The sequence below is a fragment of the Oncorhynchus gorbuscha genome, linkage group LG10 (genome assembly GCF_021184085.1).
Source record: "Oncorhynchus gorbuscha isolate QuinsamMale2020 ecotype Even-year linkage group LG10, OgorEven_v1.0, whole genome shotgun sequence".
NCBI classification, from domain to species: domain Eukaryota; kingdom Metazoa; phylum Chordata; class Actinopteri; order Salmoniformes; family Salmonidae; genus Oncorhynchus; species Oncorhynchus gorbuscha.
In genome coordinates, this window is record NC_060182.1 from 38768872 (window position 1) to 38787609 (window position 18738).

The 18738-nt window shown below is 43.1% G+C and overlaps 1 protein-coding gene across 3 annotated transcripts in view; it reads right to left on the reverse strand.

The window, feature by feature from the left end:
* LOC124046038 (hepatocyte nuclear factor 4-alpha-like) overlaps positions 1-18738 on the reverse strand; it is a 30398-nt gene that overhangs the window by 6403 nt on the left and 5257 nt on the right. For 2 of the 3 annotated variants that reach the window (XM_046365983.1, XM_046365982.1), the window contains exon 1: positions 875-1064. The exons of the other annotated variant lie outside the window; for it this stretch is intronic. In XM_046365983.1, coding sequence (XP_046221939.1) covers positions 875-962 — 88 coding nt within the window. In that variant the 5' untranslated portion in view covers positions 963-1064. Of the gene's footprint in view, positions 1-874; positions 1065-18738 lie in introns of those variants that run through there. 3 annotated transcript variants of the gene reach the window in all.

The window sequence follows — 18738 nt, forward strand, 5'->3', positions numbered from 1 at the left end:
GAAATCCCAGTCAAGGTAAACAGTAACTGATCCAGGCTTGATTACCTCTGGAAAGGCAATCAGTGGAGACAGGCAGTCTCACCCTCCCTCAAAGTCATCAATGAGATGACTGGTTCAATCAATCATACAGTATGGAAGGTTTCTGCCAACACTTTACATTGAGTTACTCACAGTTATACCTGTGTAGTAAAGCTGTAATTATACTAGTAAAAACATTTATTGTTGAAATAAACTAAATACCATGTACTGTATGCTGTTTACGTATCATTAAAAATCTGAATATTTATGTGTATAAGCCAGTACAATGAGTAAGAAATAACAAAGATGATATTGGCCATGCAATTCGATTGTCTTTCAAGGGTCATTGCCTTTTCTTCCTCAGACGAAATTGTTTAATTTCAGAATCAAGTTCACAGCCGAATGTCATGGGAGACTAGAAAGGCCAATCTTTCACTTTCAAAAAAGCTATCATGCTGTCAAAGAACTCTGAGAAATGCTTTTTCTTATTGTATGGACCTTGAAATGCGTGGGAACATGAATCATATAATGAATATCTATTCGTTGTAACTATATTTTAGGTCAAATATACAGTCTACAAGTTACAACAGGATAAGGTCATTCTCTACCAAACAGTTGTTTCACCACCAAATCATCCAGATGCATTGGGTGTATTGTGCAAAACCCCTGAATGTTTTACTATTGCAACAAAAGGTGATCATATTATCAGAAAAGCACATTCTCATCCTTTTGCATCCAATACAAGATTGGACAAATGACAGCTACTTTTGATGACATCAACTTAAACCCTCTGTCCAAATGTTTAGTAGCCAAAAGTCTCAAAAGTTCAACCAGGCAACGTATGACTCTGACTCACCTGTGCCCATGGAGAGCACTTGCATGTTTTCAAATTCCAATGTGGTGTAGGCTGGGTCCAGGGCGTCACTATAGTCTGCCATGTCCATGTCTACCAGTGCTTTGGACAAAAAAATTCCCTCTCAGCTACCTGACAGTTGATCAAAAAGACTTGTCCATGAAGCTAAGTGCCTTCCCTCCTCACTCCCCAACCCCCCCCCACCCCCCCTGCCCACCCGATTATTTGGCCAGGCTCCTCCTCCTAAAAGTAAAAAGAGATACCCCTATGCAATGGGGACAGTCTCTCCTCCAGAGCTCTGGAGGAGTAGGCCATGAGAAGCCTGGGTCAGACTGACAGGAGGAGCTTCCTCCCAGGCTCCCAGGAGGGGTGGGGTGGAAGTCTGGTTGATGTTTAACTAGACTCCTTCTCTATTGGAGAATCATGGTTGTTTTTCTCTCAAACATAAATTGGATCTCTCACTCTTTTCCGCATCTCTCTCTCTTTCTCTCTCTCTATCTCTCTTTCCCTCTTTCTCTTTCCACATTGCTGTCAGTAATGGATCAACAATTATATCATGAGAGACATAAAATTAATGTTGAATCTCAGCCAAATCATTGTGCTTTACTTGCTTGAAATCACCTCTTGTTGTTTCCTGCCATTTAAAACCATCAGATACCTAAATGTCTTTGACCAAAGAATTGGAAGCTCAAATTGTAGGCCAAAGCACTCTTAGCCAACTCCTTCATCAGGGCACCAAAGAGCATCTTTTCATATGAATTCTTATTGCAATCTGAGAGCATACAGATTATTTTGCCTTTTAGCTAGATGTTTTAATCAAATCTATACTCAAACTGAAGAGGGGTGCAGCTCAACTGGAAGTACTGCATCATGAGGACGACTCTGCCTACAGTCTGGATTCAGACCTACAGACCTATTTTCTACATTGTAGAACAATAGTGAAGAAATCAAAACTATGAAATAACACATATGCAATCATGTAGTAACTAAACTCATCCCAAACCATCTCAATTGGGTAGAGGTCAGTGGATTGTGGAGACCAGGTCATCTGATGCAGCACTCCATCACTCTCCTTCTTGGTCAAATAGTCCTTACACAGCTTGGAGTGTTGGGTGTGTTGTTTCATTTTCCTGTTGAAAAACAAATGATAGTCCCACTAAGTGCAAACCAGATGGGATGGCATATCACTGCAGAATGCTGTGGTAGCCATGTTGGTTAAGTGTGCCTTGAATTCTAAATAAATCACCAACAGTGTCACCAGCCAAAAACCCCAACACCATCACACCTCCTCCATGCTTCACGTTGGGACCACACATGCAGAGATCATCCGTTCACCAACTCTGCATCTCACAAAGACACAGCGGTTGGAACCAAAAATCTCAAATTTGGACTCATCAGACCAAAGGACAGATTTCCACCAGTCTAAAGTCCATTGCTCATGTTTCTTGGCCCAAGCAAGTCTCTTATTATTATTGGTGTCCTTTAGTAGAAGTTTCTTTGCAGCAATTTGACCATGAAGGCCTGATTCACGCAGTGTCCTCTGAACAGTTGATGTTGAGATGTGTCTGTTACTTGAACTCTGTGAAGCATTTATTTGGGCTGCAATTTCGGAGGCTGGTAACTCTAATGAACTTATCCTCTGCAGCAGAGGTAACTCTGATTTTTCCTTTCCTGTGTCGTTCCTCATGAGACATTTTCATCATAGCGCTTGATGGTTTTTGCAACTGCACTCGAAGAAACGTTCAAAGTTCTTGAACTTTTCCGTATTGACTGACCTTCATGTCTTAAAGTAATGATGGACTGTTGTTTCTATTAGCTTATTTGAGCTGTTCTTTCCATGATATGAACTTGGTCTTTTACCAAATACCTTCTTCTGTATACCACCCCTACCTTGTCACAACACAACTGATTGGCTCAAACGCATTAAGAAGGAAAGAAATTTCACAAATTAACTTTTAACAATCACACCTGTTAACTGAAATTGCATTCCAGGTGCCTCATGAAGCTGGATGAGAGATTGCCAAGAGTGTGCAAAGCTGTCATCAAGGCAGTGTGTCTACTTTGAAGAATCTCAAATCTCAAATATATTTTGATTTGTTTAACACTTTTTTATTCTACAATGTAGAAAATAGTTTAAAAAATAAAGAAAACCCCTTGAATGAGTTGGTGTGTCCAAACTTTTGACTGGCACTGTACGTCCACATGTAATATGTCTGGTAAATCTCACTTAATTCTTGCATATTAAACCAGATAAATAACTATTTGCTGGATTTTCTTTTGTTGCCTTTATGTAAAAGAGTTAATTGTTTCACAAAATTCTGTACGCACATAACAAAGTAGTGTGACCCAACTCTTCCAAAACTTTTTTTTGTTCTAAGAAACTTATGGTCAAATGTAATGCTTTTTAGAGTGCTGTTTGGTCACTAATGTCATTGGTTTGTCACCACTATCCGGCATCCGCCCAGTACCCTGCCCTGAACTTCAGTCGCGGTCACTAGCCGGCTACCACCCGGTTACTCAACCCTGCACCTTAGAGGCTGCTGCCTATGTACATAGACTTGGAACTCTGGTCACTTTAATAATAGAACACTGGTCACTTACATACTGTTGTAACCATTTCATTTGTATATACTGTATTCTAGTCAAGGCCATCATATTCAACTATTGCTGTACATATAGTATTCTATCCACATATTCTTCAAATATACTACATATTCTATCCACATATTGTCCATAATGTCTTCACATCCCATCCCATCCCACACACACACACACACACACACACACACACACACACACACACACACACACACACACACACACACACACACACACACACACACACACACACACACGTACATATATATACAGTGCATTTGGAAAGTATTCATACCCCTTGACTTTTTCCACATTTTGTTGTTACAGCCTAATTCTAAAATAGATGAAATTATTTTTTCCGCTCATCAATCTACACACAATACCCCATAATGAAAAAGCAAAAACAGGTTTTTATAAAAAATGTCAAATGTATTCTAAATAAGAAACTGAAATAACACATTTACATAATTATTCAGACCCTTTACTCAGTACATTGTTGAAGCACCTTTGGCAGCGATTACAGCCTTGAGTCTTCTTGGGTATGACGCTACAAGCTTGGCACACCTGTATTTGGTGAGTTTCTCCAATTCTTCTCTGCGGATCCTCTCAAGCTCTGTCAGGTTGGACGGGGAGTGTCGCTGCCCCTCTATTTTCAGGTCTCTTCAGAGATGTTCGATCGGGTTCACCTCTGGCCTCTAGCTGGGCCACTTAAGGACATTCAGAGACTTGTCCCGAAGCCACGCCTGCGTTATATTGGCTGTGTGCTTAGGGTTGTTGTCCTGTTGGAAGGTGAATCGTCACCCCAGTCTGAGGTCCTGAGCACTCTGGAGCAGGTTTTTTTATCAAGGATCTCTCTGTACTTTGCTCCATTCATCTTTCCCTCGATCCTGACTAGTCTCCCTGTCCCTGCCGCTGAAAAACATCACCACAACATGATGCTGCCACCACCATGCTTCACCGTAGGGATGGTGTCAGGTTTCCTCCAGACGTAACACTTGGCATTCAGGCCAAAGAGTTCAGTCTTGGTTTCATCAGACCAGAGAATCTTGTTTCTCATGGTCTGAGAGTCCTTTAGGTGCCTCTTGGCAAACTCCAAGCGGGCTGTCATGTGCCTTTTCTGAGGAGTGGCTTTGGTCTGGCCACTCTACCATAAATGCCTGATTTGTAAAGTGCTGCAGAGATGGTTGTCCTTCTGGAAGGTTTCCCATTGCCACAGGGGAGCTCTGGAGCTCTGTCAGAGTGATCATGGGTTCTTGATCACCTCCCTGACAAAGGCCCTTCTCCCCCTGATTGCTGAGTTTGGCAGGGTGACCAGCTCTAGGAAGAGTCTTGGTGGTTCCAAACTTCTTCCATTTAAAAATTATGGAAGACACTGTGTTCTTGGGGACCTTCAATGCAGCAGACATTTTTTTGGTACCCTTCCCCAGATCTGTGCCTCGATACAATCCTGTCTCGGAGCTCTACGGACAATTCCTTCGAACTCATGGCTTGCTTTTTGCTCTGACATGCACTATCAACTGTGAGAACGTGTATGGACAGGTGTGTGCCTTTCCAAATCATGTCCAATCAATTAAATTTACCACAGGTGGACTCCAATCAAGTTGTGGAAACATCTCGAGAATTGTCAATGGAAACAGGATGCACCTGAGCTCAATTTCAAGGCTCATAGCAAAGGGTCTGAATACTCACAGTATCAGTCAAATGTTTGGACACACCTACTCATTTTGAGTAGGTTGAGAGAATCCCAAGAGTGTGAAAAGCTGTCATCAAGGCAAAGGGTGGCTACTTTGAAGAATCTCAATTTTGATTTGTTTAATACTTTTTTGGTTACTACATGATTCCATATGTGTTATTTCATTGTTTTGATGTCTTCACTATTATTCTACAATGTAGAAAATAGTCAAACTAAAGAAAAACCCTGGAATGAATAGGTGTGCCCAAACTTTTGACTGGTATTGTACGTAAATAATGTATTTTTGTTTTTATATTTAATACATTTGCAAGCATTTCCAGAAACCCTGTTTTTGCTTTGTCATTATGGGGTATTGTGTGTAGATTGATGAGGAAAAATTGTTATTTAATACATTTTTGAATCAGGCTGTAGCATAACAAAATGTGGAAAAAGTCAAAGGGTCTGAATACTTTCTGAATGCACTGTATGTGTGTGATGGGATGTATTCAAATTATGGACAGTATGTGGATAGAATATATAGTATATCTGAAGAATACGTGGATATTATACTCCGGACTCCTAATATTTCTATATTTCTTAATTCCACTATTTTACTTTTTAGAGTTTTGTGTATTGTTAGATATTACTGCACTTTTGGAGCTTGCAACACAAGCATTTCGCTACACCTCGCAATAACATCTGCTGAACATGTGTATGTGACCAATAACATTTGATTTGATTTGGTAGGAGCCTATGTTTTTAGGACCACATTGGGATTGGGATACGAGTCTCAAGCCATAACGGGTTCATTTTGGGGAAAGCAAGCACCGTATTAGAAAGCTTTCAGCAGGATTTACCAAACTAAAGTGGCTTAACAAGAATTTGAGAACAGAATGCGCTGCGAGAAAAGTATTATAATACTCGAAAGTGTATCATAAGTTCATAAGACGACATCATCTTTAAAGGTCTAATACAGTCAACATTTATATAAAGCAACTGATTTTTAGAAAAATGAAATGTTGCAGAATACGCAAATAAGCTGGCCCCACTGTGTAAGTAAATGTGACATGGTAAACAGCAGTGTTGTATTTGAAGAAGGAAGGTGCCAGTACAAAGCGATAGGTCAATGATCTTGGGTTCGCCGAGACCTCAGAGCAGTAAAACGCAGACTGGTGAAGTTGATAACTTCCCACCCAGAGCATATATAGGATTCAGCAAATAAAATCTCCTCCCGAATCAAAACATTCCTGTGGTTAAGTCGGTCACAGTGATACGCCTGATTGTCCACTACAACCGGTCAGATGGATGAACACTGATTTAGAATCACAAAGAAAATGTCACTGAAGAATCTTCACACTTCTTTGAGCTTGAGATATGATGATGTGTAGCCTGCCACAAATTGTTTTATCAACGGATGACACGAGGTGGTCAAATAGAACATGCGACTAATCTAGGGCCTCACCAGAGCTACTAGGTGTATATCATACAAGTAAGTCTGAACAGAGGTCATTACAATTGATTACTTCTCCACATCTTTGGTAGACACAGACTCTAGTGGAACACCCCTCAAGTGCCCATATTTGTTCATATTTGCTTGAGCACCACGGCAGCAATGATCATGAAGCACTTCGTTTGAGTTCCCAAACAGCACTCTATTCCCTATACAGTGCACTACTCTTGGCCAAGGCCCATAGAGCTCTAGTCAAAAGTAGTGCACAGGGGAATAGGGTGCCATTTGGGCCACAAGCCAAATACTGTTAGAACGCCCCTCAAGTGGCCATATTTGCTCAATCACCACGGCAGTAATGATCGTGAAGAACCAGAAGGTAGCGAGAGGGAAATCTGTGTGACGGAATGAGGGGAATGAGTCACTTAGAATACATCTTATCTCCTTAGCCATTAAATGTCTTTATTATCACCAGCTCCTATCTAAATTTTCTGTGAACTCGTCCAAGAACAGTCATATACTGCTCTATAAAGTGTAATCTGCAAGGTTAAGGTTTTCTTATTCACACTCAGGCAGTGACAGACTCTTCGGGTATAGAAAGATACTGATTGCTACTTTTTGGATCCTCACCTTAAACTGACATAACTTGTCTACGTTTTAGTAACTTTCAGTATTTTACTAATGATCATTTATCTCATGTTGTGCAAATGGGAGATTTTTAACTAAATGTGGGAGTTCTGGAAATGTCATTTTCATGTCATTCACATGCTGCTAACACGATTCCATGTCATAGTACGCTAAATATAATCGCCAATGATCATTTATCATCTCAGTAACTATATGATCTGTCATGCTTTTTCAAATATAGAGAGTGCTATTATATGATGTCGTATGTTTAACATTAGTTCCTGTTAACCTGTATGTCGTACATTCCCACGGCACAGAAACGGCAACGATGGGATGGGCAGAGGTTATCATAGAGCAGCCGAAGGAGCCTCCTGTGAGTATCTTATCACAGAGTAATCAGAGAAGCCTGCTGATTTAACCAGTTCACTTTAACCTGTTTTAACCTGCACCGGCAACGACCCTAACACAAAAGTCAGGAGACTAGATCTCTAGCCGTAACATGCAGTCCATATAAACGCTCAAAGTGAAATTTATTCTAGACAAGTCATTTATTCCTGTGAAACACACAGGCATTTTTTTCAATGAGGTTATTCCAATTTTTTTTTAATGTTATGAAGGGTTAACATGACATAACGTGTTCCCTCACGATCCCTTTTGACACAGGCAGTCCTCGTCACATGCATATGAAGTAGCCATGTTCATCTGTCTATGACGTGTGTATGGAAGTCTTGTCCTGTCAGTCTTATAATCAGTCGCTCAGTCTTATAATCAGTCGCCCAAACAGCCCGGGGGCTAAAAGTCAAAGGACTGACTGCCGGAGAGACCTGATGTAACACCAGTGTAATTCTCCCCTTTGAAGCTAACTTCAAACTCCAGTTTGTGAACAAAGTCCTGTCTGTCTTCTGAATAGGAATCTGAATAGTCCGACCACTGACCAAACTCCATTTGTTAACCACTGCCTATTTGTACCTTCCACTGAATGACTCTTTTTCATTCCACACGTCCGATCCCAATGGAAAGAGCTAGTGAGGATACAAAACAAATAACTGGAGGTAACAGCCGGGGGAAACCAAGAGTCAATGATATTTGGAATATACTCTATATGGGAACATGTTATTTTTAGGAGAGCTTCAAGCGCAGGGACAATGTAAGTGTTTTTGATGTGTGTACGATACAGTGCTGTAGATATTGATAAGAAGAGTGGAAGCGAGAACAAGGAGGCAATGTGCTCGTAGCAGCATATTTTAGGCCAGTGTTGAGCCTGCGCTGCCTCTGTCTGTCTGTCTGTTAGATGTAGGAGATACCATGTGAGTAGTAGTAGTGTCATGGCAGGCGAAGACCTTGTCAACAGATGATAACTATCTGCAAATCACACATCTTGTGCAACTACAAGCCCCTTCGGCTGACCAGTGGGATTATCACTGTGTCTGTACTGTTGGAACATAGTTGACTGCATGTCTTCATGTTGACATTGGTTGAAATTATTCTTATATTTGGTGTTTTAGTGGTTGCTTTAGTGTTGATGATACAATTGAAATGTTGTGTTTACAAGTGAAGGTGACAATGTTGACTTGATTCTCCTCCCCTCTGTTTTAGCTAGCACTGACCAACACTAATTCCTCTTGTGACTGTTTGTTAAAACGTACATCAGAAAAGAAACATTTCATTTTTCCAGATATGCTGAGGTGAAATATATATATATATTTTTTACTCAAAACAATTTTGTGCAAATTCCTTGAGCAACACTGAAGCTCAAACTTGCAGTGGTAGTAGACTCCCAGAGGCCTACACAGTAAGAACATGTTACTCTTTTCAATGTGCCTTTGTTTTTAGACAGCTTTTAGTCTGCCACCTCAGGTTGGAGCAGAGAACCACAGAGAGTTATGATTGTGGCACCATTGGTCAACTTCAGAGATTTGAACGTGTATAATTTGGCCCAAGCTTTACCATTAATTCAAGTACAGAGGAGGAAACAGCAAGAAAAAGTGAAAATGCATACATCTTCATACGAAAAACAACTGAGATTGTTCAAATAGTTATCTGAAACAACTGAAAAGTTGTCATAGACCTGACCCATGACTGTTTGTTCTTAGGGTAATGATAAACTACTAGGATCTAATTTTGCTCAGCCCCCATAACCCCAATAGTATTGGGAAATAAACACATTTGCAAATAGAGCTTCAAATGAGCTAGAAATTGAGGAAGATTATTCCTTGCTCACAGTCCCACACTCCAATTTACCACAGAGAAATCCTATTTGTTTGTCACTGGAAATCTCTAAACAATACAAGAGACTCATATTATTGTAAAAGTAAGGTTTAGACTTCCACTAGATAATCATAAATCATTTGTTAAAGCAAGATTCTCTACAAAATAAAACGTTAAAAAAAGGTGAAGTTATAAAACTCCTTCACTCTGTTTCTAGATAACTTTCAACAGTCAAGGATTTGACATGTAAAATGTAGACTACCGTCTACACGCAAAACCTTCGAAACTAAAACAGACCACCATTGGAATATATTCTTACACATCCACCACTAGTTGTTTTTTTCCACCATGCGAGAGGAAAACTCAAGTAGCCCCATGTCTGTACACTAAATAAGTAAACAATTGCATCAATAAACATTTAGCGCGATGCTCCACGTAAATCAATTGCAGTGTCTTGATAAAGCCCTTTAATCATTAACCACTGTTTTGCTGAGAATTCATTTTGCCTCTTCCTAGCCCAATCCTATCTGTCAGCACATGGCTGCCGTGACCGGTTATCTCTGTCTGCTGTAATAGGTTCTTTCTTCTGTCATCAACCAATCAATAGTCATTTGACCTCATGATCAGGAAGAAAACACAAGATACTATAATAGAAGGATTTCAACCTTATCCTTCATCTTCACAAGAATTGTTTTAAAATGAACAAATACCTAAGTAGCATCAGAAGCTAAGACAGCAACTGACATTGGGTGCCTCTTTCATAAACTCAACATTCAAACAAACTAATTGGCCCCATTATGACAGTTCATCACCCTTTCACCTATATTCTACTGACTGAGCTTGATGAACAGTTCAACTCTATTGGAGTTGAAAAAGGAGGCCTAGTGATGAGAAGGCCTAATGTAGGCCTAATGATGAAGTAGATGTCACAGACTGACCTGTATAATTGAGAATGGAATCACTGGGTTGCAGTGACACCTTGTGGACAAAGGATTCAGTATCCCATTATTTTTGTAGGTGATAGCCATTTGCCCAGAAGACAAGTCATGTGTGCATACATTCTACGTATGGGTGGTCCCGGGGATCGAACCCACTACCCTGGCGTTACAAGCGCCATGCTCTACCAACTGAGCTACAGAAGGACCACAACTTTGCGGGGGACGTTCAGCTTTTAGAGCAAATTAGTTCATTGGCAGTTTTCCCATTTTTTATGAATAATCTCAACATAGAAGGTAAAATGATACACAACAACAATAATACACTGTATAACTTTACCTTTTACATGACCAATATGGTATCACCACATCAATAACTACTGACCTATCATAATGTGTCCATTTTCATACACAGCAAAAATGATCAAGTCAGAATGTGTTAATTCAACTAACGAACGACACGAATCTTCGTTCTGTGAGCAATCCGTCCTCAGCTTTACATCGGCTGCTCTTGGAACACAGTCCCATGGTTTGAAACGTAAACAAACAGCCAAGTTGCTTGTTGTGTGTTGGAGTTAATCTACCGTACACACTGATTAAATTCCTCTCTCTGTAGCCATCAGCTAGGTACAAGTATGTGTAACAGGTCATATGGTCAATATCTGTTGAGCGGTTGTAGTCGGAAAGTTATAGTGCTACAGTACTACAGTCATAGCACAACAGTTCTAGAACTACAGAATACTTGTCTGTTACATGTGTTCCTGACTGTACCTGGAGTGGTGAGGTGACCATGTAGTGTTCCATGCTTCTCTCCATACATCCTCCTGACTGTGGATAGCTGAGCCCTGACAGTGACCAGGCCCAGTGACGAGACCGTAGACCAATCAGCCTCCCTCTCCCCTCTCACTGGGAGCACACTACAGTGCTCACCCAGGCCCTGCCCGGCCCTACACGAGCAGAGTGAGGGTGAAAGAGTGTGTGTGGGAGTTTGTTTGTGAGGGACGGAAGCTATGGGGCTGTAGCCGGCGGGGATGTAGGGCCATAAGCTAAGCCACTTACCCAGTGTGTGTGTGTACGTGCGCGTGCGTGTGTGTGTACTTGTTTTTCTACCATATCAGGACCCCAGTGACCGAACAATTCACCCACATGTCCTGACAAGGAAAGAAAACTTTTTTTGAAAACTTTTTTGAAAAGTGTGTGTGTGTGTGTGTGTGTGTGTGTGTGTGTGTGTGTGTGTGTGTGTGTGTGTGTGTGTGTGTGTGTGTGTGTGTGTGTGTGTGTGTGTGTGTGTGTGTGTGTGTGTGTGTGTGTGTGTGTGTGTGTGTGCGTGCGTGTGCGTGTGTGGGGGGGTGGGGGTGGGGGTAGGGGTAGGTAATCTTATAATGCCTGGCACAATGAGATTTGATTGGAGTGTAATACCCCCCATCCATGCACACTGCTAATGGGGAGATCTGCTTACCTGGCTTTAACACTAACACACACACATCTAAATGTAGATGTGTCTGTAATTTTGTGTGCTGCTATTTTGGCTAGGTCTCTCTTGTGAAAGAGATTGTTAATCTCAATGAGACTAATTTTGTCAAATGAAGGTAAAATAACAGAAAGAAAGAAAAACATCTAGACCATGTTAACTTAGTATATGAGTTGAGCCCAGATCTTGAAAAGAAATGCCAGTCTCAATTTGACTTCTATGGTTAAAAATAAAGGATAAATAAAACTAATGCACGCACCACTGTTCAAAAGTTTGGGGTCACTTAGAAATGTCCTTGTTTTTGAAAGAAAAGCACGTTTTTTTGTCCTTTGAAATAACAAATGTCAACAGTGATGAGGCGACTGGGATGCTGGCCTTCTAGTCAGAGTTCCTCTGTCCAGTTGTCACGACTTCCGCCGGTCGTCGTGACTGGCTTTCTAGCTGCCACCGATCCACGTTTCTTTTTCCATTTGTTATGTCTTGATTGTACTTACCTGGTTCTCATTACGTTATTATTATTTCCCTATTTAAGCCTCTGGTTCCCATGATGTTTTGTGCGTGATTGTTCCTGGTTTTGTGTTAGTCTTTTGTGTTAGGGTTTGTTTTCCCTGCGTGGATTTATTGGCTGATTATTTTTCAGAGTAAAGTATGTTATTTTACTCAGTTCTGTGTCCTGCTCCTGACTCCGTCCTCACGCCTGCACAACTGACACTTGACACCAGTGTCTGTGTTCTTTTGTCCACACTGTATTTCTTATCAATTTGATGTTATTTTAATGGACAAGAAATGTGCTTTTCTTTCAAAAACAAGGACATTTCAAAGTGACCCCGATATTTTGAACGGTAGTGTACATGGCGAGGAAAAGTTCAAGCATGTAGCCTGTCCAAGCATAGAGAGCTGTCATGAAATAGCTGAAGAATGACGAATGAGATGGTTTTGAGATGATGAATAGAGAGAAACAGGATGTGTCTGTCTGTGACCTAAAGCATACGTCTAATGCTCCAGATTAGAAAACTCTCTCCACTTTAGAACTGTGTTGTGCCCAGTGTCTCTTTCCAAAAACCCTTCATTCACATCCTGTCATTCTCGTTAGAGGGATTTGTTTTAATTTTGATTGATGACAGTATGTACTACTGTAAACTGAAGTGATTGACACGATCAGCATTCACAAGCACTGCCTCCTAGCAGACAACAAGGTGTATTTGGGTCGTACTGTATATATGGCCCGTACGCCAAACCTTATTAAATAAAGGTTAAATACATATATATTTTTAAAATTACATTCTGACTGACAGTAAACATACAGAAATTGCAGATTGCACCCAGTCCTAAGCAATATAAAGGTGAATTAAATTGCATTCCACTAACTTTAATTATATGTTAACAAATGTGAGGGCTGGCCTGTTTGAGGTTACTTGAGTTGCTTTTGTTCATTCTTGTCCTGTCACTGATAGGGCAGGAAGTTGACTGGTTCAGCCAATCAGAGCCCACCACAAAGTCATTCAGCATTTTGGGTAAACAGATCCGTTCGCTGAAGGGCTGTTCTATGGCTTTTGTTGTGTTTACATTTGCCAACTGATTCTGCAAGCATCAGAGCGCCAGTAGTAGTTTGTCCAAGTTGTGACGGTTGAGCAATTCATCTCAATATATGACCTGAAGCTAAGTGAAATATACATTTGAATTTTACACTTGAACGTATGGTGGCTTGTTGCCTCAGTCAGCAGTACAATCGGTTTGAGAGGAGGGTTCATAAATGACAAGAAAACCCTCCATCTTAGCTGTTTATTATTGTTATGTGGCTGTTGATAATTGTTTATAGTGTTGATATTACTGTTGAGGAGGGACTAGCTCTGTCCAACCCCATAGAGACGCAGACATATCACGGATATTACAGATATTACAGACGTATCTCCTTAACTCAGTTCAATAACAGGAACATCTATGTAGATTCACTTCTCGGTTTGATCATTGCACTGCTTTTAGCATGGTTGTATTTACTCTATGTGTGTAATAAACTGTTAATAAATAATGGCATAGCCTTCCATCTCAAATGACAGATCTATCCTGTCCAAGTCCAGAAAAACGGATGTTAATGTCAAAAGTCACATCCCAGGATGGCTGATAGGGCTTCTGATTTGGCACCCTATTCCCTATATAGTGCACTAAATCTGGTCAAAAGTAATGAACTGTATACTGTAAAGTAGGGGTATTTAACCAGGGGTCGAGATACTGCTGGGGGTCCGTGAATATATACAGTATATATTATTATTGACTTTTTCCACATTTTGTTACAGCCTGAATTTAAAATGGATTAAATGTAGATTTTGTATCATTGGCCTACACACAACACCCCATAATGTCAAAGTAGAATTGTTTGTTGACATTTTTACAAATGAATTAAAAATGAAAAGCTGAAATGTCTTGAGTCAATAAGAATTCAACCCCTTTGTTATGGCAAGCCTGAATATACTGAATAAAAATATAAATGCAACATGTAAAGTGTTGGTCCCGTGTTTCATGTGCTGAAATAAAAGATCCCAGAATTGTTCCATATACACAAAAAGCTTAATCCTCTCAAATGTGGTGCACAAATTTGTTTATATCCTTGTTAGTGAGCATTTCTTCATTGCCAAGGTAACCCTTCCACCTGACAGGTGTGGCATATCAAGAAGTTGATTAAACAGTATGATCATTACACAGGTGAGCCTTGTGCTGGGGAAAATAAAAGGCCACTATAAATGTGCAGTACAAAACTGCACATTTATAGTGGCCTTTTATTTTCCCCAGCACATTACACAGATGAGCCTTGTGCTGGGGAAAATAAAAGGCCACTATAAATGTGCAGTTTTGTCACACAACATAATGCCACAGATGTCTCAAGTTTTGAGGTGTGCAATTGGCATGCTGACTGCAGGAATGTCCACCAGAGCTCTTTCCAGATAATTGAATGTTAATTTCTCTACCATAAGCAGCCTCCAATGTCATTTTAGATCATTTGACAGTACGTCCAATCGGCCTCACAACCGCAGACCACATGTAACCATGCCAGCCCAGGACCTCCACATTTGGCTTCTTCACCTGTGGGATCGTCTGAGACCAGCCAGCCGGGCAGCTGATGAAACTGTGGGTTTGCACAACCGAAACATTTCTGCACAAACTGTCTGAAACTGTCTCAGGGAAGCTCATCTGCGTGCTCATCATTCTGACCAGAGTCTTGAGCTGACTGCAGTTTGGCGTCGCAACCGACTTCAGTGGGCAAATGCTCACCTTCGATGGCCACTGTCACGCTAGAGAATGGTGCTCTTCACAGATGAACCGGTTTCATCTGTATCAGGCAGATGGCAGGCGTATGGGTGAGCGTTTTGCTGATGTCAACATTGTGAACAGAATGCCCCATTGTGGAAGTGGGGTTATGGTATGGGCAGGCATAAGTTACCGACAATGAACATAATTCCATTTTTATCGATGGCTATTTGAATGCACAGAGATAACATGACAAGATCCTGAGGCCCATTGTTGTGATTCTTGCTACGTAAGCTTAACTTTCTGAACATTCGAGACGTGTAGTCCACTTGTCATTCCAATCTCCTTTGCATTAGCGTAGCCTCTTCTGTAGCTTGTCAACTATGTGTCTGTCTATCCCTGTTCTCTCCTCTCTGCACAGACCATACAAATGCTCCACACCGCGTGGCCACGGCCACCCTAATCTGGTGGTCCCAGCGCGCACGACCCACGTGGAGTTCCAGGTCTCCGGTAGCCTCTGGAACTGCCGATCTGCGGCCAACAAGGCAGAGTTCATCTCAGCCTATGCCTCCCTCCAGTCCCTCGACTTCTTGGCACTGACGGAAACATGGATCACCACAGACAACACTGCTACTCCTACTGCTCTCTCTTCGTCCGCCCACGTGTTCTCGCACACCCCGAGAGCTTCTGGTCAGCGGGGTGGTGGCACCGGGATCCTCATCTCTCCCAAGTGGTCATTCTCTCTTTCTCCCCTTACCCATCTGTCTATCGCCTCCTTTGAATTCCATGCTGTCACAGTTACCAGCCCTTTCAAGCTTAACATCCTTATCATTTATCGCCCTCCAGGTTCCCTCGGAGAGTTCATCAATGAGCTTGATGCCTTGATAAGCTCCTTTCCTGAGGACGGCTCACCTCTCACAGTTCTGGGCGACTTTAACCTCCCCACGTCTACCTTTGACTCTTTCCTCTCTGCCTCCTTCTTTCCACTCCTCTCCTCTTTTGACCTCACCCTCTCACCTTCCCCCCCTACTCACAAGGCAGGCAATACGCTCGACCTCATCTTTACTAGATGCTGTTCTTCCACTAACCTCATTGCAACTCCCCTCCAAGTCTCCGACCACTACCTTGTGTCCTTTTCCCTCTGGCTCTCATCCAACACCTCCCACACAGCCCCTACTCGGATGGTATCGCGCCATCCCAACCTTCGCTCTCTCTCCCCCGCTACTCTCTCCTCTTCCATCCTATCATCTCTTCCCTCTGCTCAAACCTTCTCCAACCTATCTCCTGATTCTGCCTCCTCAACCCTCCTCTCCTCCCTCTCTGCATCCTTTGACTCTCTATATCCCCTATCCTCCAGGCCGGCTCGGTCCTCCCCTCCCGCTCCGTGGCTCGATGACTCATTGCGAGCTCACAGAACAGGGCTCCGGGCAGCCGAGCGGAAATGGAGGAAAACTCGCCTCCCTGCGGACCTGGCATCCTTTCACTCCCTCCTCTCTACATTTTCCTCCTCTGTCTCTGCTGCTAAAGTCACTTTCGACCACTCTAAATTCCAAGCATCTGCCTCTAACCCTAGGAAGCTCTTTGCCACCTTCTCCTCCCTCCTGAATCCTCCCCCCTCCTCCCTCTCTGCAGATGACTTCGTCAACCATTTTGAAAAGAAGGTCGACGACATCCGATCCTCGTTTGCTAAGTCAAACGACACCGCTGCTCACACTGCCCTACCCTGTGCTCTGACCTCTTTCTCCCCTCTCTCTCCAGATGAAATCTCGCGTCTTGTGACGGCCGGCCGCCCAACAACCTGCCCGCTTGACCCTATCCCCTCCTCTCTTCTCCAGACCATTTCCGGAGACCTTCTCCCTTACCTCACCTCGCTCATCAACTCATCCCTGACCGCTGGCTACGTCCCTTCCGTCTTCAAGAGAGCGAGAGTTGCACCCCTTCTGAAAAAACCTACACTCGATCCCTCCGATGTCAACAATTACAGACCAGTATCCCTTCTTTCTTTTCTCTCCAAAACTCTTGAACGTGCCGTCCTTGGCCAGCTCTCCCGCTATCTCTCTCTGAATGACCTTCTTGATCCAAATCAGTCAGGTTTCAAGACTAGTCATTCAACTGAGACTGCTCTCCTCTGTATCACGGAGGCGCTCCGCACTGCTAAAGCTAACTCTCTCTCCTCTGCTCTCATCCTTCTAGATCTATCGGCTGCCTTCGATACTGTGAACCATCAGATCCTCCTCTCCACCCTCTCCGAGTTGGGCATCTCCGGCGCGGCCCACGCTTGGATTGCGTCCTACCTGACAGGTCGCTCCTACCAGGTGGCGTGGCGAGAATCTGTCTCCTCACCACGCGCTCTCACCACTGGTGTCCCCCAGGGCTCTGTTCTAGGCCCTCTCCTATTCTCGCTATACACCAAGTCACTTGGCTCTGTCATAACCTCACATGGTCTCTCCTATCATTGCTATGCAGACGACACACAATTAATCTTCTCCTTTCCCCCTTCTGATGACCAGGTGGCGAATCGCATCTCTGCATGTCTGGCAGACATATCAGTGTGGATGACGGATCACCACCTCAAGCTGAACCTCGGCAAGACGGAGCTGCTCTTCCTCCCGGGGAAGGACTGCCCGTTCCATGATCTCGCCATCACGGTTGACAACTCCATTGTGTCCTCCTCCCAGAGCGCTAAGAACCTTGGCGTGATCCTGGACAACACCCTGTCGTTCTCAACCAACATCAAGGCGGTGGCCCGTTCCTGTAGGTTCATGCTCTACAACATCCGCAGAGTACGACCCTGCCTCACACAGGAAGCGGCGCAGGTCCTAATCCAGGCACTTGTCATCTCCCGTCTGGATTACTGCAACTCGCTGTTGGCTGGGCTCCCTGCCTGTGCCATTAAACCCTTCAACTCATCCAGAACGCCGCAGCCCGTCTGGTGTTCAACCTTCCCAAGTTCTCTCACGTCACCCCACTCCTCCGTTCTCTCCACTGGCTTCCAGTTGAAGCTCGCATCCGCTACAAGACCATGGTGCTTGCCTACGGAGCTGTGAGGGGAACGGCACCTCAGTACCTCCAGGCTCTGATCAGGCCCTACACCCAAACAAGGGCACTGCGTTCATCCACCTCTGGCCTGCTCGCCTCCCTACCACTGAGGAAGTACAGCTCCCGCTCAGCCCAGTCAAAACTGTTCGCTGCTCTGGCCCCCCAATGGTGGAACAAACTCCCTCACGACGCCAGGACAGCGGAGTCAATCACCACCTTCCGGAGACACCTGAAACCCCACCTCTTTAAGGAATACCTAGGATAGGATAAGTATCCCTCTCACCCCCCCTCCACCTTTAAGATTTAGATGCACTATTGTAAAGTGACTGTTCCACTCGATGTCATAAGGTGAATGCACCAATTTGTAAGTCGCTCTGGATAAGAGCGTCTGCTAAATGACTTAAATGTAAATGTAATGTAAATGTTGTGCCATTCATCCACCTCCATCAACTCATGTTTCAGCGTGATCATGCACAACCCCATGTCGCAAGGATATGTACACAATTCATGGAAGCTAAAAATGTCCTAGTTCTTCCATGGCTTGCATTCTCACCAGACATGTCACCCATTGAGCATGTTTGGGAGGCTCTGGGTTGACATTTAGGACAGTGTGTTCCAGTTCCTGCC